Source organism: Notechis scutatus, chromosome 3 (genome assembly GCF_049901735.1).
Source record: "Notechis scutatus isolate UNSWTSFEM ecotype Mainland chromosome 3, rNotScu1.2, whole genome shotgun sequence".
In the NCBI taxonomy this organism is placed as follows: Eukaryota; Metazoa; Chordata; class Lepidosauria; order Squamata; family Elapidae; genus Notechis; species Notechis scutatus.
Window position 1 is genome coordinate 209,341,884 of NC_142011.1, and position 16,679 is coordinate 209,358,562.

At 52.4% G+C, this 16,679-nt stretch overlaps 1 protein-coding gene across 1 annotated transcript in view; it reads left to right on the top strand.

Moving 5' to 3' along the window:
- Positions 1-16,349, top strand: part of ADCK5 (aarF domain containing kinase 5) — a 36,781-nt gene extending 20,432 nt beyond the window's left edge. The window contains exons 8-15 of the mRNA XM_087958893.1: positions 1,054-1,185; positions 2,465-2,548; positions 3,521-3,602; positions 8,194-8,272; positions 10,099-10,190; positions 11,201-11,459; positions 13,876-13,992; positions 15,777-16,349. Of these exons, the coding sequence (XP_087815019.1) occupies positions 1,054-1,185; positions 2,465-2,548; positions 3,521-3,602; positions 8,194-8,272; positions 10,099-10,190; positions 11,201-11,459; positions 13,876-13,992; positions 15,777-15,891 (960 nt within the window). The 3' untranslated portion in view covers positions 15,892-16,349. The remainder of the gene's footprint in view (positions 1-1,053; positions 1,186-2,464; positions 2,549-3,520; positions 3,603-8,193; positions 8,273-10,098; positions 10,191-11,200; positions 11,460-13,875; positions 13,993-15,776) is intronic.
- The last annotated feature ends 330 nt before the right edge of the window (positions 16,350-16,679 follow it).

Sequence of the window (16,679 nt, forward strand, 5' to 3'; positions counted from 1 at the left end):
ACAGGTTCAGAGATACAGTCTCTGCCCCGTTCTTGGGTTCACAGTCTATCCAAGCTACATATCCAGCTATGCAACACCGCTATTGTAGCATAACATCTGTCTCCTTGTCCTGTTTTTCTCTTGGTGAATCCCTAGGTTTCTCTAGTACTTTTCCATTAACACCACCCACAATTTCATCCCTTGGAAACCCCCGTTCTCATGGCTGCTTCTTCCGGTTTTGAACATCTGGGTTTGTTTTTTCTTAATACAATAGATCAGGGGTGTCCAACCGTGACAACTTGAAGCCTGGCGGACTTCAAATCCCAGAATTCCCCAGCCAGCTAAGCTGGCTGGGGAATTCTGGGATTTGAAGTCCGCCAGGCTTCAAGTTGTCACAGTTGGACACCCCTGCAATAGATCAATTATCAGTTCTGTTTAGGTCAGGATGACCCAAAATCTTCTCACATATAATTATTGCCAAAAATATTACATTTCCATGTTCTAGCCCCAAAAGTTGACATTTCTACAGAACGTCACAAACCTATTTTGATAGTTATATCGTAGTCCAGTAATTATTCCAGTAATCGTCGCATAGGTCAGAAATCGGATAAATATATGGCGTTGCTTAGGTTCCTCAATTTCGCAGGTGTCATCCTTAATAGGTCCTTCTTACATCATCACACCCCGATTCATCCTGCCGCCCTGAATGTGCGCACCACGTTTCTCCCTGAGTTGCTTGCGCGCTGCAGACCTGCATGCCCCTTTGCCAAAGGAATCCTAGGCTCCTAAGGCTGGAAGGGACCTTGGAGGTCTTCTAGCCCAACCCCTTGGCAGAGTAGCCCCTCTCCTCACTGCCCTCCAAACCCCAAGCCCATTGGGCTGCCGGAAGTCTGCCCTACAAGCCGTGGTTTGTTTGGTGGTTTGCAAAATGCGCCAGGAACTTGAGGTGCCGCCTCTGTGCCTTGCTTAGGGGGTCTCTGGGGTGGGTGGGTTTTACCCAGCATGCTTGGCACCCTAAGTCCTCCTCGCCTGGTGCCAGGCTGACCTGCCACTCCCCGCTTTTTCTCCTTCCAGGACCTGAAGGGGACCCTGGCCCAAGAACTGGACTTTGAGATCGAAGGCCACAACGGGGAGCGTTGCGCCCAGGAGCTGAAGCACTTTCGATTCGTGGTGGTTCCTCGTGTGCACTGGGAGAAAAGCAGCAAGGTGGGTAGGGCGCCCCCTGTTGTGACTGAGGCTTCCCAAAAGCACAAAGCCGACTCTTCGTCCTGATAAAAAAAACAAAAACCTTTTATTTAGATTACAGTGAATTCTCTCCAGCAAAGTCTCGGCCAAGAGTCTTTCAAGAGTGATTTCACAGCTACAGAACTTTTATCAGGCTGGGAGAGTTGCCAGGGCTATATCTTTCAAACGCCACACTGTAGCAGGCAATACTCGAAGGCAAGAATGCAGGAGCATATTCTCTCTCTCTCTCTCTCTCTCTCTCTCTCTCTCTCTCTTCATAAATGGTTTCAAATATAGTAACTAGGTGACTGAAGTTTCTGCCACGCAAAACTGGAGAGCCTGATTGATGACTCTGGGCTATGGAGGTGTCCCATTGGAGAATATAAGTTACGATACACCCAGGGGGTGGAGGGAAAACCAGGGTCAAGGGTGACAATGAATGATGTGTCTCGGAGTCAGCTACACCCAGGCAGTGCTGGCATGTTTACTCCTAATAAATCTTCTTTAAGCTTTGAAAATCCAGCTGGAGGCTCATGATTTCAATGGCGGGGGGAACTACCAGAGCCTGGACAGCTAGCCGACTCTGAGGCCCATCATTCATTGTCACCCTTGACCCTGGTTTTCCTCCCCTACCTCCTGGGTGTATCATAAATCATATTCTCCCAACGAGACACCTCCATAGCCCAGAGTCATCCATCATGCTCTCCAATTGCAGCAGAAACTTCGATCACCTAGTTACTATCTTTGAAAACATTTATGGAATGCGCTTTTGGTTTCCAAACTGCCACATAGGACTATTTTATGACTTGACACTTGCCTGCTTTCTGGACTGGACCCTTTGCTTCCGGAACTCCTCGATTGGCCCTGCTGGATTTACTGCCCAGGAGCCTTGGGGCTCACCGTGCTGGGCTGGACTATTGGCAGCCAGAGGCTGCTGGAGGAGGATGCGTTTTGCTCTGGGACTTGCCAGAAATGTGGGAAATGCATTTGGTGAAATTTGGAGCAATGAAGGGGCGGTTTGAACCCTGCCAGCTGCCTGTGGGGTCTCCGTGCCGGCTCATCCCGGACACTAAGCAAGTGGCCATTAAGTGAAGGCCTGCTTGCGTTCTATACGGCTGTGAGGTTGCTTTGCCATTTGGGGGTCTGGGGCTCAGGGGCCGCATTCACCGATGTGGGGACCAGTTGCAGTAACAGAAACTCGGGTGCGCTGGTGCGCAGGCCCTTTTTGTCTCACCTCCTCTCCTTCCCTCCCTGGGCTTAGCGGGTCCTGACCGCCGACTTCTACGAGGCCTGCAAAATCAACGACCTGGAGGGGCTGCGGAGGCAAGGCCTGAGCCCCAAGGACGTGAGTCGCCAGGGGAACCCGGGGGGGAGCATCATGTCCTGACTGCCCCGGGAGGCTGGTTGGGTGGGTTGGGGGTCATCGGCTCGGATGGGTCCTGCTTGCGGCACTTCTCCCCTGCCTGGCCCTGATGAGGTTGCCTAGTTGGGTCATGAAACGCCTGCAAGGAGACCACCAAGCTCAGAGAGCCCCAAGGACCCCCACAGGCCTCCTCCTCTCCTTCCTCCTTCTCTTCCTCCTCCTCCTCCTCTTCCTCTTTTTCCTACTTCTTTTCCTCTTCCTCCTTCTCTTCCTCTTCCTCCTTTCTCCTCTTCCTCCTCCTCTTCCTCCTTCCTCTTCCTCCTCCTCCTCTCCTCTTCCTTCCTCCTCTTCTCTCTTCCTCTTCCTCCTTCTCTTCCTCTTCCTCCTCCTCCTTCCTCCTTCCTCCTTCCTCTTCCTCCTCCTTCCTCTTCCTTTTCCTTTCTTCCTCCTTCTCTTCCTCTTCCTCTTCCTCCTCCTCCTCTTCCTCCTTCTCTCCTCTTCCTCCTTCTCTCCTCCTCTTCCTCCTTCTTCCTCCTTCTTTCCTCCTCTTCCTCTTCTTCCTCCTCTCCTCTTCCTCCTCCTCTTCCTTTCCTCCTTCTCTTCCTCTTCCTCCTCCTCTTCCTCCTCTTCCTCTTCCTCCTCCTCTCTTCCTCCTTCTCCTCCTCTTCTTCCTTCTTCCTCTTCCTCCTCCTTCCTCCTCCTCCTCCTCTCTCCCCTTCTAGGACTTCAATCTTACCTCCTCCTTTCTCCAGGTCTTCCTCTCCCCTCCTCTGTCCTCCTCTCCTCCTGTGAATGCCACTCCTTCCCAGCACTGAGATGTCCCCTAGTTGGGTCGTGAAACGCCTGCCAGGAAACCACCAGGCTCAGGGAGCCCCAGGGAAGCCCCCAGCTGGCCAAGGGAGAAGGAGGCTCTTCCTGCCTCCTCCCCTTCCTGAGACCCTTTTCTCCCTCCAGCCAGCAGAGAAACTGATCAAGATGTTTGCCGAGCAGATCTTCTTCACCGGATTCATCCACGCGGATCCCCACCCGGGAAACGGTAGGAGGCACAGCCGAGAACCGAGGACTGATTGATTTTAGTTCAACTATTATGTCGTGACATCCAGGGACTTGCAATATATATTGACACTACTAGCTCAATACCTTTCCTATGTAACTATGTGGTCGGGCTTAGTTTTTGGGGAGGAAAATAAAGGGGAAAAATTCTGCCTCTGCCTCCCAACATCCATCGGTATCCATCTGGCTAGCATCCTTGTCAGTGTGTGACAGAGTGGAGGGCTGTTTGGAAACTGGAAGAGTATTTGCTGTGTGAGCAAGAAGGAGACAGCAAGGAGCCTGGGCGGGGCTTAGCTCAACTGTTCTGCCCTAAAGCTGCTTGGTGCTGCTGTGAAACTGAAACGGAAACTCCTCCGCTTGTGTTTTGCATTTGGAAGATATTTCTTCTCAGACAGAGAGGGGGAGTAGAACTCCTTAGCATCCGAGCCTGTTAATAATAATAATAATAATACAGGAAATACTCTAAATGCTCTGAGGGTCATTTGTAAAAATCCTTTCTTTGTGAGCCCCTAGAAGCCAAGAGGAAATTTCAAGTTTGTAGGCCTTACGGGGTCTGGAGTTTTTGTGATGATGCATGAAGGGGTATTTCGCTTTTATAGAGAGAGATTTCACTTTGATTTTTAAAAAAATCACAATAAAACATGAGTGCTATAAAGATCTGTATTCAGGTATCAATGTCCATCGAAGTGCAGTATCGTTTATATGAAGAAAAAATATATCAGATCCTGGACTGGTAGATTCCTTCAGCCTACAACCAGCCACAATGTGATCTACAGTTTGATGTGGGACCCCCACAGCCGCCCCCAGGAGGGGCTGAGCCTGTGCCCCATTTATATTTTGAGCCAAGGAAACGAAGCACCGAAGGCTCCGTGGAAAGCCGTGGCCTTCAGCAGTGGGGGCCCTGAGACCGAGGGGAGCTGGGGGGGGGGGGAGGGTGATCCGGTTGGGGGATGGGCTCCGCTGGCAGGAACCTCACTGGGCTGGAGTGTCAATCTGGGGACTCCCTGGGAGGAGAAAGGCTTGTGCGAACTGGGCCAGGCTGAAGGCAGGGACTCACTTCCTAAGGATAGGGGAATCTTTCTAGCTCAGGGTTGAACTGTGGGGTCCTTGGTGCTTTCTGAGCTGAGTGGTAATGAATAGGGATAGGATAGGATAAGGATAGGATGAGGATCAGATAGAATAAGACTTAGGATAAGGATAGGATAGGATAAGGATAGGACAATAATAGGATAAGGATAGGATGAGGATCAGATAGAATAAGACTTAGGATAAGGATAGGATAGGATAAGGATAGGACAATAATAGGATGAGGATAATAGGATAAGGATAGGATAAGGATAGGATGAGGATAGGATAAGGATAGGACAATAATAGGATAAGGATAGGATGAGAATAGGATAAGGATAGGATGAGGATAGGACAATAATAGGATAAGGATAGGATAAGGATAGGACAATAATAGGATAAGGATAGGATGAGGATAGGATAAGGATAGGATAAGGATAGGATAAGGATAGGATAAGGATAGGATAAGGATAGGATGAGGATCAGATAGAATAAGATTATAGGATAAGGATAGGATAGGATAAGGATAGGACAATAAGGATAAGGATAGGATGAGGGGGATAGGAAAGGATAGGCCAATAATAGGATAAGGATAGGATGAGAATAGGATAAGGATAGGATGAGGATAGGATAATAATAGGATAAGGATAGGATGAGGATAGGATAAGGATAGGATAAGGATAGGATAAGGATAGGATGAGGATAGGATAAAAAGGATAGGATAAGGATAGGACAATAATAGGATAAGGATAGGATGAGGATAGGATGAGGATAGGATAAGAATAGGACAATGATAGGATAAGGATAGGATGAGGATCAGGATAGAGGCCAATAATAGGATAAGGATAGGATGAGAATAGGATAAGGATAGGATGAGGATAGGATAAGGATAGGATAAGGATAGGATGAGGATAGGATAAGGATAGGACAATAATAGGATAAGGATAGGATGAGGATAGGACAATAATAGGATAAGAAGGATAGGATAAGGATAGGATAAAAAGGATAGGATAAGGATAGGACAATAATAGGATAAGGATAGAATGAGGATAGGATGAGGATAGGATAAGAATAGGACAATAATAGGATAAGGATAGGATGAGGATTAGGATAAGGATAGGATGAGGATAGGATAGGATAGGATGAGGATAGGATAAGGATAGGACAATAATAGGATAAGGATAGGATAAGGATAGGATAAGGATAGGACAATAATAGGATGAGGATAGGATAAGGATAGGATAAGGATAGGATGAGGATAGGATAAGGATAGGATAATAGGATAAGGATAGGATGAGGATAGGACAATAATAGGATAAGGATAGGATGAGAATAGGATAAGAAGGATAGGATAAGGATAGGCCAATAATAGGATAAGGATAGGATGAGAATAGGATAAGGATAGGATGAGGATAGGATGAGGATAGGACAATAATAGGATAAGGATAGGATGAGGATAGGATAAGGATAGGACAATAATAGGATAAGGATAGGATGAGGATCGGATAGAATAAGACTTAGGATAAGGATAGGATAAGGATAGGACAATAATAGGATAAGGATAGGATGAGGATAGGATAAGGATAGGATAAGAAGGATAGGATAAGAATAGGACATTAATGGGTTAAGGATAGGATGAGGATAGGTTAGAATAAGATTTAGGATAGGATAGGATTAGGATAGGATAAGGAGAGGAGAGGAGACAGGACAGGACAGAACAGAATGCAGAAGAGAAGTTGAAAGGGACCTTAGAGGTCTTCTAGTCCAACCCCCCTCTACTCAGGCAGGAAAACTTACACCATTTCAGACAAATGGTTGTGGTTAATGATTCCAAGTACGGTATCAGGAATTTTCTCCTTCGTTCCAGGTTGCTCCTTCTCTCCTTGGTTAGTTCCCATCCGTTGCTTCTCGTCCTGCCCTCAGGGGCTTCGGAGAATAGCTTGACCCCCCCCCCCCCCACCTCTTCTTTCTGGCAACCCCTTTGTGGCAACGTTTTCTTGCAGACGTTTCCTTACCGAGCTAGATAACATCATCAGTGTCCTCTAGTTGGGTCACGAAGCATCTACAAGAAAACCACCAAAGCTCCAGGGGGCACCAGGGACCCCCTTCATTCTGTCCAGGAAGATTGTGAGATTCCTCATGACTGCAACCGCCCCCCCCCCGACTGTCTGAACCTCCAATTGGGGGCAGGGAGGGGGGTGTCAGCCCCAAAGGAGCAGCGGAGTGTGAATCGAAGGAAAAGAGAGTTGTGTTTGGGGGCAGAACGGTGGAAAGGGAAGGGATGGAGACGCTGCTGGCTGCAGATCCCGCACAGACGCAACTCACTCTGTTTTGCCTGGAATCGGACTGGAGAGCCCGGACGGATGGAGAGTCAGGCCCAAAGGAGGATGGGTTTAAAGTGTTCTGGCCCGACAGCGGCCAGCAGAGCTGGTGGCAGACTCGGACAGTGAGGAGGTTGGGGAGGAACCTGGGCCAGTCCTGGAGTCTGAGGAAGGCTCGGATGAGGGCTCTGCGTCGGAGGCAGAGATGGGGCCAGGGCCGTCCGACTGTTATCAGCTGCCTTTAGAGTCGGAGATCAGTGGGGCAGAAGAATCAGTGAGGAAGAAGAACAGCTGGAGCCTGTTCCCAGGGTGCGCATGCACAGAGCTGCCAGAAGAAGGGAACAGTTAAGGAACAAGGTTCGACTTGGGGGTAAAGGCTCAGGTGGATGGTGAATGGCCCCTCCCAGAGGGAATAAAAGAGGAGCAAAAGAGGAGTGGGGTTTGCAGGAGACAGTCCAATTCATTAGGGGGAAGATCTGTTCCTGCATTCTTGCCAAGTCATTGCTGCTACAGCGTGGCATTTGGAAGCTATCAGCCTGGCAACTCTCCCAGCCTGATCAAGGTCTGTAGTTGAGAAACCTCATGAAAGACTGTTTGCCGGGACTTTGCTGGAGAGGAATTCCCTTTAACCTGAATAAAAAGGGGTTTTATCGGGACGAGGAGTCGGCTTCATGATCTTGGGGAGCCTCGATCAGAACTCAGCCCCCTGCCAGTGAAAACGCAGCCTAGGAGGATCCGCGGGTGGCCCTCCCAAGCTCACTTTTCGCTGGCAGACCCACCGCAGGGGTTTGCAGGAGACAATTAGTTCGTTTCATTAGTGTGAAGATTTGTCCGCGACTCTCCGAGACTCCTTGCCGAGTATTGTCTGCTCCAGTGTGGCGCTTGAAAGCTCTCGGCCTGGCAACTCTTCCCAGCCTGATAAGGGTCTGTGGTTGTAAATCCACTCTCTCAAAAGACTGTTTGCCGGGACTTTGCTGGACGTGAATGAGAGGAATGTCACATTAGCCTAATAAAAAGGGGTTTTATTGGGACGAGGAGTTTGCCCTTGGTGATTTGGGGAAGCCTCAGTCAGAACGTCAAGGACACTTCCGGGGGAGGGGGAAGGTTTGCAGGGGAGGGGAGGAGATACTTCCGCTCCAGGTAGTTGTTGGGCTGCTTCTCACCCGCATCCCCGTCCGTCTCTTGCAGTGCTGGTGCAGAAGGGCCCGGATGGCAAAGCCCAGCTGGTCTTGCTGGATCACGGCCTCTACGAGGTCCTTCACGAGAAGTAAGGATCCGGGGGGAGCACGGGGGGGAGAGGGGGGGCTCTCCAGGCAGGAGGATCCCCTTGTGGGGTGCAAGCATTCCCCAAGTAGCGACCTCTCGTTCAGGGACCAGCAGCCACAGGTCGTCCTCAACTTAACAACCGCTCCTTTAGTGACCGAAGTTACAACGGCATGGGGAAAAAAAAGCGAGTTACGGCCGTTTTTCCCCCCACCTAACATCCCTGTGGTCAAGACTTTTGGCAACTTGCTCATTGTTCTGCTTCTTAATATAAGGCAGACGGAATAACTTCACAAAGCATCCACACAAAGTCTTTTTATTGGTTCATCGGGCATCCTCACATAACTCACGGTTAGGATGAGATTCTTCTGAATGTCCAATTCTCTGCATAGCTGCACTTTATGGTGTAAAAAAATGGTAATTTCTCACCCCAATAATGATAGAGCAAGAGTGAAGAAACCTCCCCCAACCCAACCAAGGGTCAATTCAGTGACCAATCAGGATTACAGATGTGGCCACATGATATGAACTACATTTCCCAGGATGCCTTAACTACATTTACCGTGATGCATTCCCTTAAGGGGACAGCTCCCAATTCCTAACTAACTATACCAATTCCCATTAACTATAACTGGCTGGACAGCACACTCATGTTTAATGACGGTCGCAGTGTGCCCAGGGTCACGCGATCCGCTTTTGGCGACCTTCCGATGAGCGATGTCCATGGGGAAACCAGATTCACTTAACGACAAGTGGCTCGGAAAATGGGGCAAAATCTCGCTTAAAAAAAATGCCAGAAAATGCTGGGCTCCGCTGTGGCTGTAAATCGAGGACTAGCTGTAACTTAACCTGCCTGCCAGGATGCTCGACATCCACCTGGCATTGGCGATTTCCTGCCAGCTTCCCCAATGACTTGGGCTGTTGGAGGAAGTTGTGAAGGATGTGGCCCTTCACAACACAGGGCTGCCACCGCTAAGGAATGTGATCTCATGAGGTCCCGCTATAAGGGGTCACCAACCTCTTGGACCTCAGGGACCACCAAACTCATCATTTTAAATCCCGCGGACCAGAGACCTTGGGAAAATCCCCCCCCTAAGAAAAGTTTTCAGGAAAATCCCCCACCCCGTTTTCCTACCGACCGATCGTTCTTTATTTGGGATCGCAGGATGTTGTCTCCAGCTCCGTTCTCAGGGGGAAAGAGAGAGAGAGAGAGAGAGAGACTTTTGGCTTCATGCAAGGAAAGCAGCAGAAGCCGCAGAAGTCTTTCTTTCTCTCCCCCAAACTCCGCCAGGAATGAGTCTTTGCCGGCGCAGCCTCTTGGAGCAGGAGGCCTTGCAGGGTCCCAAAGACTCATTTCTGGCGGAGTTTGGGGGAGAGAAAGAAAGACTTCTGCTGCTTTCCTTGCGTGCAGCCAAAAGCAGAAGAAGGAAGAAGCGGAGAGAAGCAGCCCAGTGGCCAGGCCAGGTGCGTGGAGCGCATGGGGCAAGTACCCCCCTTCCCCCCCTCACTCCCTCGTGTTGTCCGCAATGCAAGCGACGCAAGCCTGGTGTTCCCACGGGCCATGTGGGTGGCGCAGCCTTGTGTTCCCTCCCAGCCTGGATTAATTGGGTTGGAGGGGAGGGGGGCACATTTCTCTGCGGACCAGCAAAATTTTCTCACAGATCACCAGTGGTCCCCGGCCCACTAGTTGCCGACCACTGGTTTAGTGGGCATTCTATTCCCAGTGGCCGTCATAACTCGAGGACTCCCTCCTGGGACCCCTGAGGCTCTGCAGCTGCATTGCCCTCTTTCCCTCCCCGCTGACAGCTCCTCTTGCCCCCCCCCCCCCAGGAACCGAGAAGCTCTCTGCAAGCTCTGGCGTGCCATTATCCTGCGTGACGACGCCTCCATGCAGCTGCACGCCCAGCAACTGGGTGTAAAAGGTGAGTAAGGAGGCGGCTGCGGTTGGTTGAGTAACAGGAGTTGGCTGGATCCACGCAGTGCATTGCACCAGCCCAGCCCCTTGAGGACTGAAGATCAAGCCGCGTTGGTTTGTTTACACCTCCCTGGAAATCTCACGGCCCAGGAGGGGAAGGGTCTCCCTTTTGTGGGGGGGGGGGAAATCGGGAGGGGGTGCAAGCCGTCTCCCTTCTGAATTGGCTGCCCTGCTTGCAACTCTTCAAGGAGACGATTTGGAGCTCAGGGTTGTTGTGAGGGATCCTTGGGGCTCTCTCTGAGCTTGGCGGCTTTCTTGCAGACGTTTCATGACCCGACTAGGGAACATCATCAGGGCTAGGAAGAGAGTGGGGTGTGTGGAGAGGAGGAGGAGGAGGAGGAAGACTGTGGGGTCCTTTTGGCTCTTTGAGCTTGGTAGTTTTCTTGCTGATGATCCAACTAGGGAACATCATTGCTGCTATAAGGGAGTAAGGTTTGTGGAGGAGGAGGAGGAGGAGGAGGAAGGAGAAGGAGAGAGGAGGAGGAGGAAGAAGGAGAGGAGGAAGGAGAGGAGGAAGAAGGAGAGGAGGAGGAGGAAGAAGGGGAGGAGGAGGAGGAAGGAGGAGGAGGAAGGAGAGGAGGAGGAGGAGGAGGAGGAGGAAGGAGAGGAGGAGGAGGACTGGGCGGGGAGGGGTGTCTTTGCTGGTCTCTTGAGTTTGGTTCTTTCCTTGCAGACGTTGCATGACCCAACTAGATAACATTATCAATACTAGTAAGGAATGGGGCTTGTTCTCGAGGGAGGGAGGGAGGAGGAAGGGACACTGATGACGTTACCTTGTTGGGTCATGAAAGCGTCTGCAAGAAAAACCCCCAAGCTCAGAGGGCCCCAAGGGCCCCTCCCTTGCAATTCATTTCCAGTTGCCCCTCATTTCATTTCTGGCCTGGCGTGTGTGTGTGTGTGTCTGGGGGGGGCGTGTCTCCCTTCCTGACTGCCCCTCCCCTCTCCCTCCCTCCCCAGCCCAGGATTACTTGCTCTTCTGCGAGATCCTGCTGCAGCGGCCCATCAACATGGCGGAGCTGGCGCTCTCCAACGTGTTGACCCGGGAGGAGGAGGCCTACATGCGCGACATGGCCAAGCACCACTTCGACTGCATCATGCGGGTGCTGAGGGACCTGCCCCGCGCCATGCTGCTCGTCTTCCGGAACATCAACACCGTGCGGGGCATCAACGTGGCACTGGGGGTGCCCGTGGACCGCTACTACATCATGGCCAGAAGGTGGGAGCCAGAAGCCGTGGCCTAGAGGCGGAGCTCTCGCCACACAATCAGGAGGCTGTGAGTTCGATCCTAGGCAGAGGCTAATATTTGGAATAGACGCTCCTGCTCGAGGAGGGGGTTGGACTAGATGACCTCCAAGGTCCCTTCCAACTCTGTTATTCTATGTTCTATGGCAGTGATCCCCAACCTTTTTATGCTGCGGCCGGTACCGGCATCAGCTGGCGCCGGCCCGGTACCGGCATCAACTGGGCGCCATCTTGTTTTGACGAAAAAGTGCTTCCGGTGACCTCACCGGAAGCACTTTTCATCAAAAAGATGGCGGTGCCAGCACTTCGGTGAGCTTTTCCGGGTAGAAATGGCTTTCTACCGAAAGCTCACCGAAGCTGAGCGCCGCCATCTTTTTGATGAAAAAGTGCTTCCGGTGAGCTTTCCGGAAAAGCTCACCGGAAGCACTTTTTTATCAAAAAGATGGCGGCGCCAGCAACCAGCGGCCGGTAAGACTTGTTCCGGACCGTACCGGTCCGTGGACCGCGGTTGGGGACCCCTGTTCTATGGGGCTGGAAGACGGGTGGACTTCAACTCCCAGAATTCCCCAGCCAGCTATTTTATGTATTGTTTTCAGCTTTGCTGAAGTCAAGATATATTATGCCTACCGCACAAAACTGTAACTATAAGTCCAATCAAGGCAAGAGGAGGTCATTAGTCCGGCAGGAATTCCCGACGTGAAGGAATGGCCGTAGTTCAACACAGTTGGGAGGATGAGAGGAACGCAGATAACCACAGTCAACCCAAGATGAACTCGTGTTTGTTCCCAGCAGATGCCGCACTCAGCTTGGATCTCTTTTAAAGTTTCTTCCCAGCTGTGGCTAATGAAGGGAATCAGGGCCCTTTCCTCCCCCGTAAGGCACACAACTCATGTTGCTCCCTTCTCCGTTCCTCCCTGTGTGTGCCCTAGGATGAAGAGGGGGTGGGCCTGGGTCTTCCTCTGAACTCCTCCCTCTCCCTTGTTCTACCTCTCCCCCTGCTCTGCCCAGCCGGACTGTGCCCTTCCCCAGTTTCCTCCACAGCCAATGGAGCCGCACTCCCGCTCCCTGTCAGCTGCTGGGGAGGGGAGGGGCAGGACAACTTTATTTGAAAGCCCCCTTGTGTAAGGATCTGCCTCTCCTCCTAACCCAGGAAAGGGAAGACTCTTGAAAAGGAGCCTTGAAAGGCCTTGAGCAGAAGGTTCAAGGCAGGGTCTGACTCCCCTTAGGCAAGACAAGGAGAATGAAGGCAGAGGAGACCCCTCCCTCCAGCCGGAGGCGGATCCAGCCAGTCCGCCGGGGTGAAGAGGTTGCTGTGCCCGTGTTTCCCTTCCTTGAGTTAGGAGGAGAGGCAGATCCTTACGCCTCGGCATTAGCAGATGCCGCGTCAGCCCCTTTTCCTCTCTTGGTGAAGCGACGCCTGGGACGTGTCGCTTGGCGCAGGGCTCTCCAACCTCTCGGCCCCCTTGAAGACTTGGGGACTTCCTTTCCCAGGATTCCCCCCCAGCCGGCGGCCATGCATCCGCATGGAGGGCTCAGCCATGGCACAACGGGCGAGCCGGGTTCAACTCTGCTCCTATTTCGATGGGGAGAAGGGACTACGACTACTACTACTACCACCACCCCTGGCAGGAGTTATGTGCAAATAGTTCAGTCAGTATCGGAAGGGACCCGGGAGGTCTTCTAGTCCAGCCCCTTCTCAGGCAGGATCCCCTCTACCGTTCCAGACGGTAGTTCAATCCATCAGAATCGGAAGGGGCCCTGGAGGTCTTCTAGTCCAGCCCCTTCTCAGGCAGGATCCCCTCTACCGTTCCAGACGGTAGTTCAATCCATCACAATCGGAAGGGGCCCTGGAGGTCTTCTAGTCCAGCCCCTTCTCAGGCAGGATCCCCTCTACCGTTCCAGACGGTAGTTCAATCCATCATAATCGGAAGGGACCCTGGAGGTCTTCTAGTCCAGCCCCTTCTCAGGCAGGATCCCCTCTACCGTTCCAGACGGTAGTTCAATCCATCATAATCGGAAGGGACCCGGGAGGTCTTCTAGTCCAGCCCCTTCTCAGGCAGGATCCCCTCTACCGTTCCAGACGGTAGTTCAATCCATCACAATCGGAAGGGGCCCTGGAGGTCTTCTAGTCCAGCCCCTTCTCAGGCAGGATCCCCTCTACCGTTCCAGACCAGTGACCGTCCGGTCTCTTCTTAAAAACCACCAGAGATGGAGCAGCCACAACTCCGGGTGGCACCCACATTATGGGCATAGGGGAGGCAGGAAGCCAGCCGGGTCAGGGACGAGGGTCTCTGTGCTGCCGGGGTCTCGTAGCCGCGTCCCCCTCATGCCAACCACACCAAGAACACCCACCCACCCGTCCATCCGTCCGTCCGTCTGTCTCTCCCCAGTGCGGTGAAATGCTGGAGTCGCACGGTCAGCCAGAGATCCGGAGCACTGGCCAACTTCTTCCTCTTCCGTTGGATCCGGGCGTTTTGGGACGGCCTCGTGTTCGAGCTCACTCTCAGGTAAGGGTCCAAACACAGCTGGCCCTCGACTTAACGACCCCAACGGAGCCTGTCAAGTACCACCCAATGCTGCCCGTCGTAAAGCGAGTCACCGAATCAGCGGATGTGACTTTGCCATGTTTTTTCCCCCGCAGCCATTAAAGGGAGCCCCCGTGGCTGGCTGGGGATCACGAAGACGTGTGTCCAAACGTGGCCCCTTTAAGAAGGGTGGACTTCAACTCCCAGAATTCCCCAGCCAGGCTTAAAGGGGCCACGTTTGGATACCGTTGCTCTATAAAGTCACCCCAAACAATGAGATGGGCGGCTTGTAAGTTTAATGAATAAAAATAAAATTAAATAAAAAAATGAGGATATTTGTGCCATGGGACCAAGCTGGTGAGGAGAAAAATTAGGCCTTCAGCACAGTTAGTCCTCAACTTACGACCAGAATGGAGCCTAAGTGATACATGGGTCAAGTGAGTTTGGACCCGTGTTATGGCCTTTCTGGCCACTGTTGTTAAGTGAATCACAGTTTTCGTCACACGGTCGTTAAGTGAATCTGGCCTCCGCCATGGCCTCCGCCTGCCAGAAGGTCATCAAAGGGCACCTGGGGACGCTGCCACTGTCATCAATACGGCCTGAATTCTGACCTGTGGGTGTGTGAGACGATCAGAACGGCCGTTAACTGTGGGGAAAAACGGTCCTTCAAGTCACTTTTTATACTTCCTGAGCGCCTGGATTCTGATCGCGGCACAATTACAGTGGCCGGAAGCCTGACAAGGGGTCGTTAAGTCACTTTTCCCAGCGACGACGTAACTTTGAACCAACGCAAACGATTTGTAAGTCGTGAGCTGCTCCTCCTGGGTCGCAGGGCATTTTTCCCGGTCCGTCATAACACCGGATAGACCCTAAGCAAACGGTCGTAAGTCGCGAGCTGCTCCTCCTGGGTCGCAGGGCGTTTTCCCGGTCCGTCATAACACTGGATAGACCCTAAGCAAACAGTCGTAAGTCGCGAGCTGCTCCTCCTGGGTCGCAGGGCGTTTTTCCCAGTCCGTCGTTAACACCGGATAGACCCTAAGCAAACGGTCGTAAGTTGCGAGCTGCTCCTCCTGGGTCGCAGGGCGTTTTCCCGGTCCGTCATAACACCGGATAGACCCTAAGCAAACAGTCGTAAGTCGCGAGCTGCTCCTCCTGGGTCGCAGGGCGTTTTTCCCGGTCCGTCATAACACTGGATAGACCCTAAGCAAACAGTCGTAAGTCGCGAGCTGCTCCTCCTGGGTCACAGGCGTTTTTCCGGTCCGTCATAACACTGGATAGACCCTAAGCAAACGGTCGTAAGTCGCGAGCTGCTCCTCCTGGGTCGCAGGGCGTTTTCCCGGTCCGTCATAACACTGGATAGACCCTAAGCAAACGGTCGTAAGTCGCGAGCTGTTCCTCCTGGGTCGCAGGGCGTTTTTCCCGGTCCGTCGTAACACTGGATAGACCCTAAGCAAACAGTCGTAAGTCGTGAGCTGCTCCTCCTGGGTCGCAGGGCGTTTTTCCCAGTCCGTCATAACACCGGATAGACCCTAAGCAAACGGTCGTAAGTCGAGGACTAACTGTCCTTCTGCATCTCCCGCTTGGGCGGGGGGTTGGACTGGATGACCTACAAGGTCCCTTCCGACTCTGATTTATCTGTTATCTGTGCCCCAACGGGAGTGGCTGCCCTGCCCTCTAACCTCCCAGTCAGTCAGTGGCCCCTTCAACGAAGCCCCCACCCACCCACCCACCCACCCGATGCTCTTGCCTTGTGTCCCCCCACCCAGATTCCAGGTCACCTCCATGAAGCTGACAGGCTCCCTGCTTCGATTCCTGGTTTACGTCGGTTTCCTGAAGCCCAGCCAACAGCCGGAGGGCATCTACGAGCTCCTGCAGGCCTGAGTCGGAAGGGGCCCAGCTGGGGGCCATCGTCCTGCCCGCAGAGGACGGGCGTTGCAAACCGGGACGTCCGAGGGGGACCGGGGAAGCCCCCTCCTCTCTTTTCCTGGAGCGGAGCCTGTCGGGGCCGTTTGGATCCCTTCGGAGAAACTTTTGACTTGGGGGGGGAAGGGGGGGAAATGTCAAAATAATCCGACGGACGAAGGCCGGAAAACGGTGCTGCCCTTAAAAACAATGGGAGGGTGGGTGGGTTGGTCTCTCTTCCCCCAAATCTGTGGGGAGGGGGGCAAATTTCCCTGGAGCCCACCCCCCCATTTTGCTCTGCACTTCAAGCAGGGGTCTCCAACTTGGGCTACTTGGAGCCTGGAGGACTACAACTCCCAGAATTCCACAGCTAGCATATAGGATATAGATCAGGGGGTCTGCAACCTTGGCCGCTTTAAGCCTGGCAGGACTACAACTCCCAGAATTCCACAGCTAGCATATAGGATATAGATCAGGGGTCTCTGCAACCTTGGCCGCTTTAAGCCTGGCGGACTTCAACTCCCAGAATTCCACAGCTAGCATATAGATCAGGGGTCTGCAACCTTGGCCGCTTTAAGCCTGGCAGGACTACAACTCCCAGAATTCCACAGCTAGCATATAGGATATAGATCAGGGTCTGCAACCTTGGCCGCTTTAAGCCTGGCAGGACTACAACTCCCAGAATTCCACAGCTAGCATATAGGATATAGATCAGGGGTCTCTGCAACCTTGGCCGCTTTAAGCCTGGCGGACTTCAACTCCCAGAA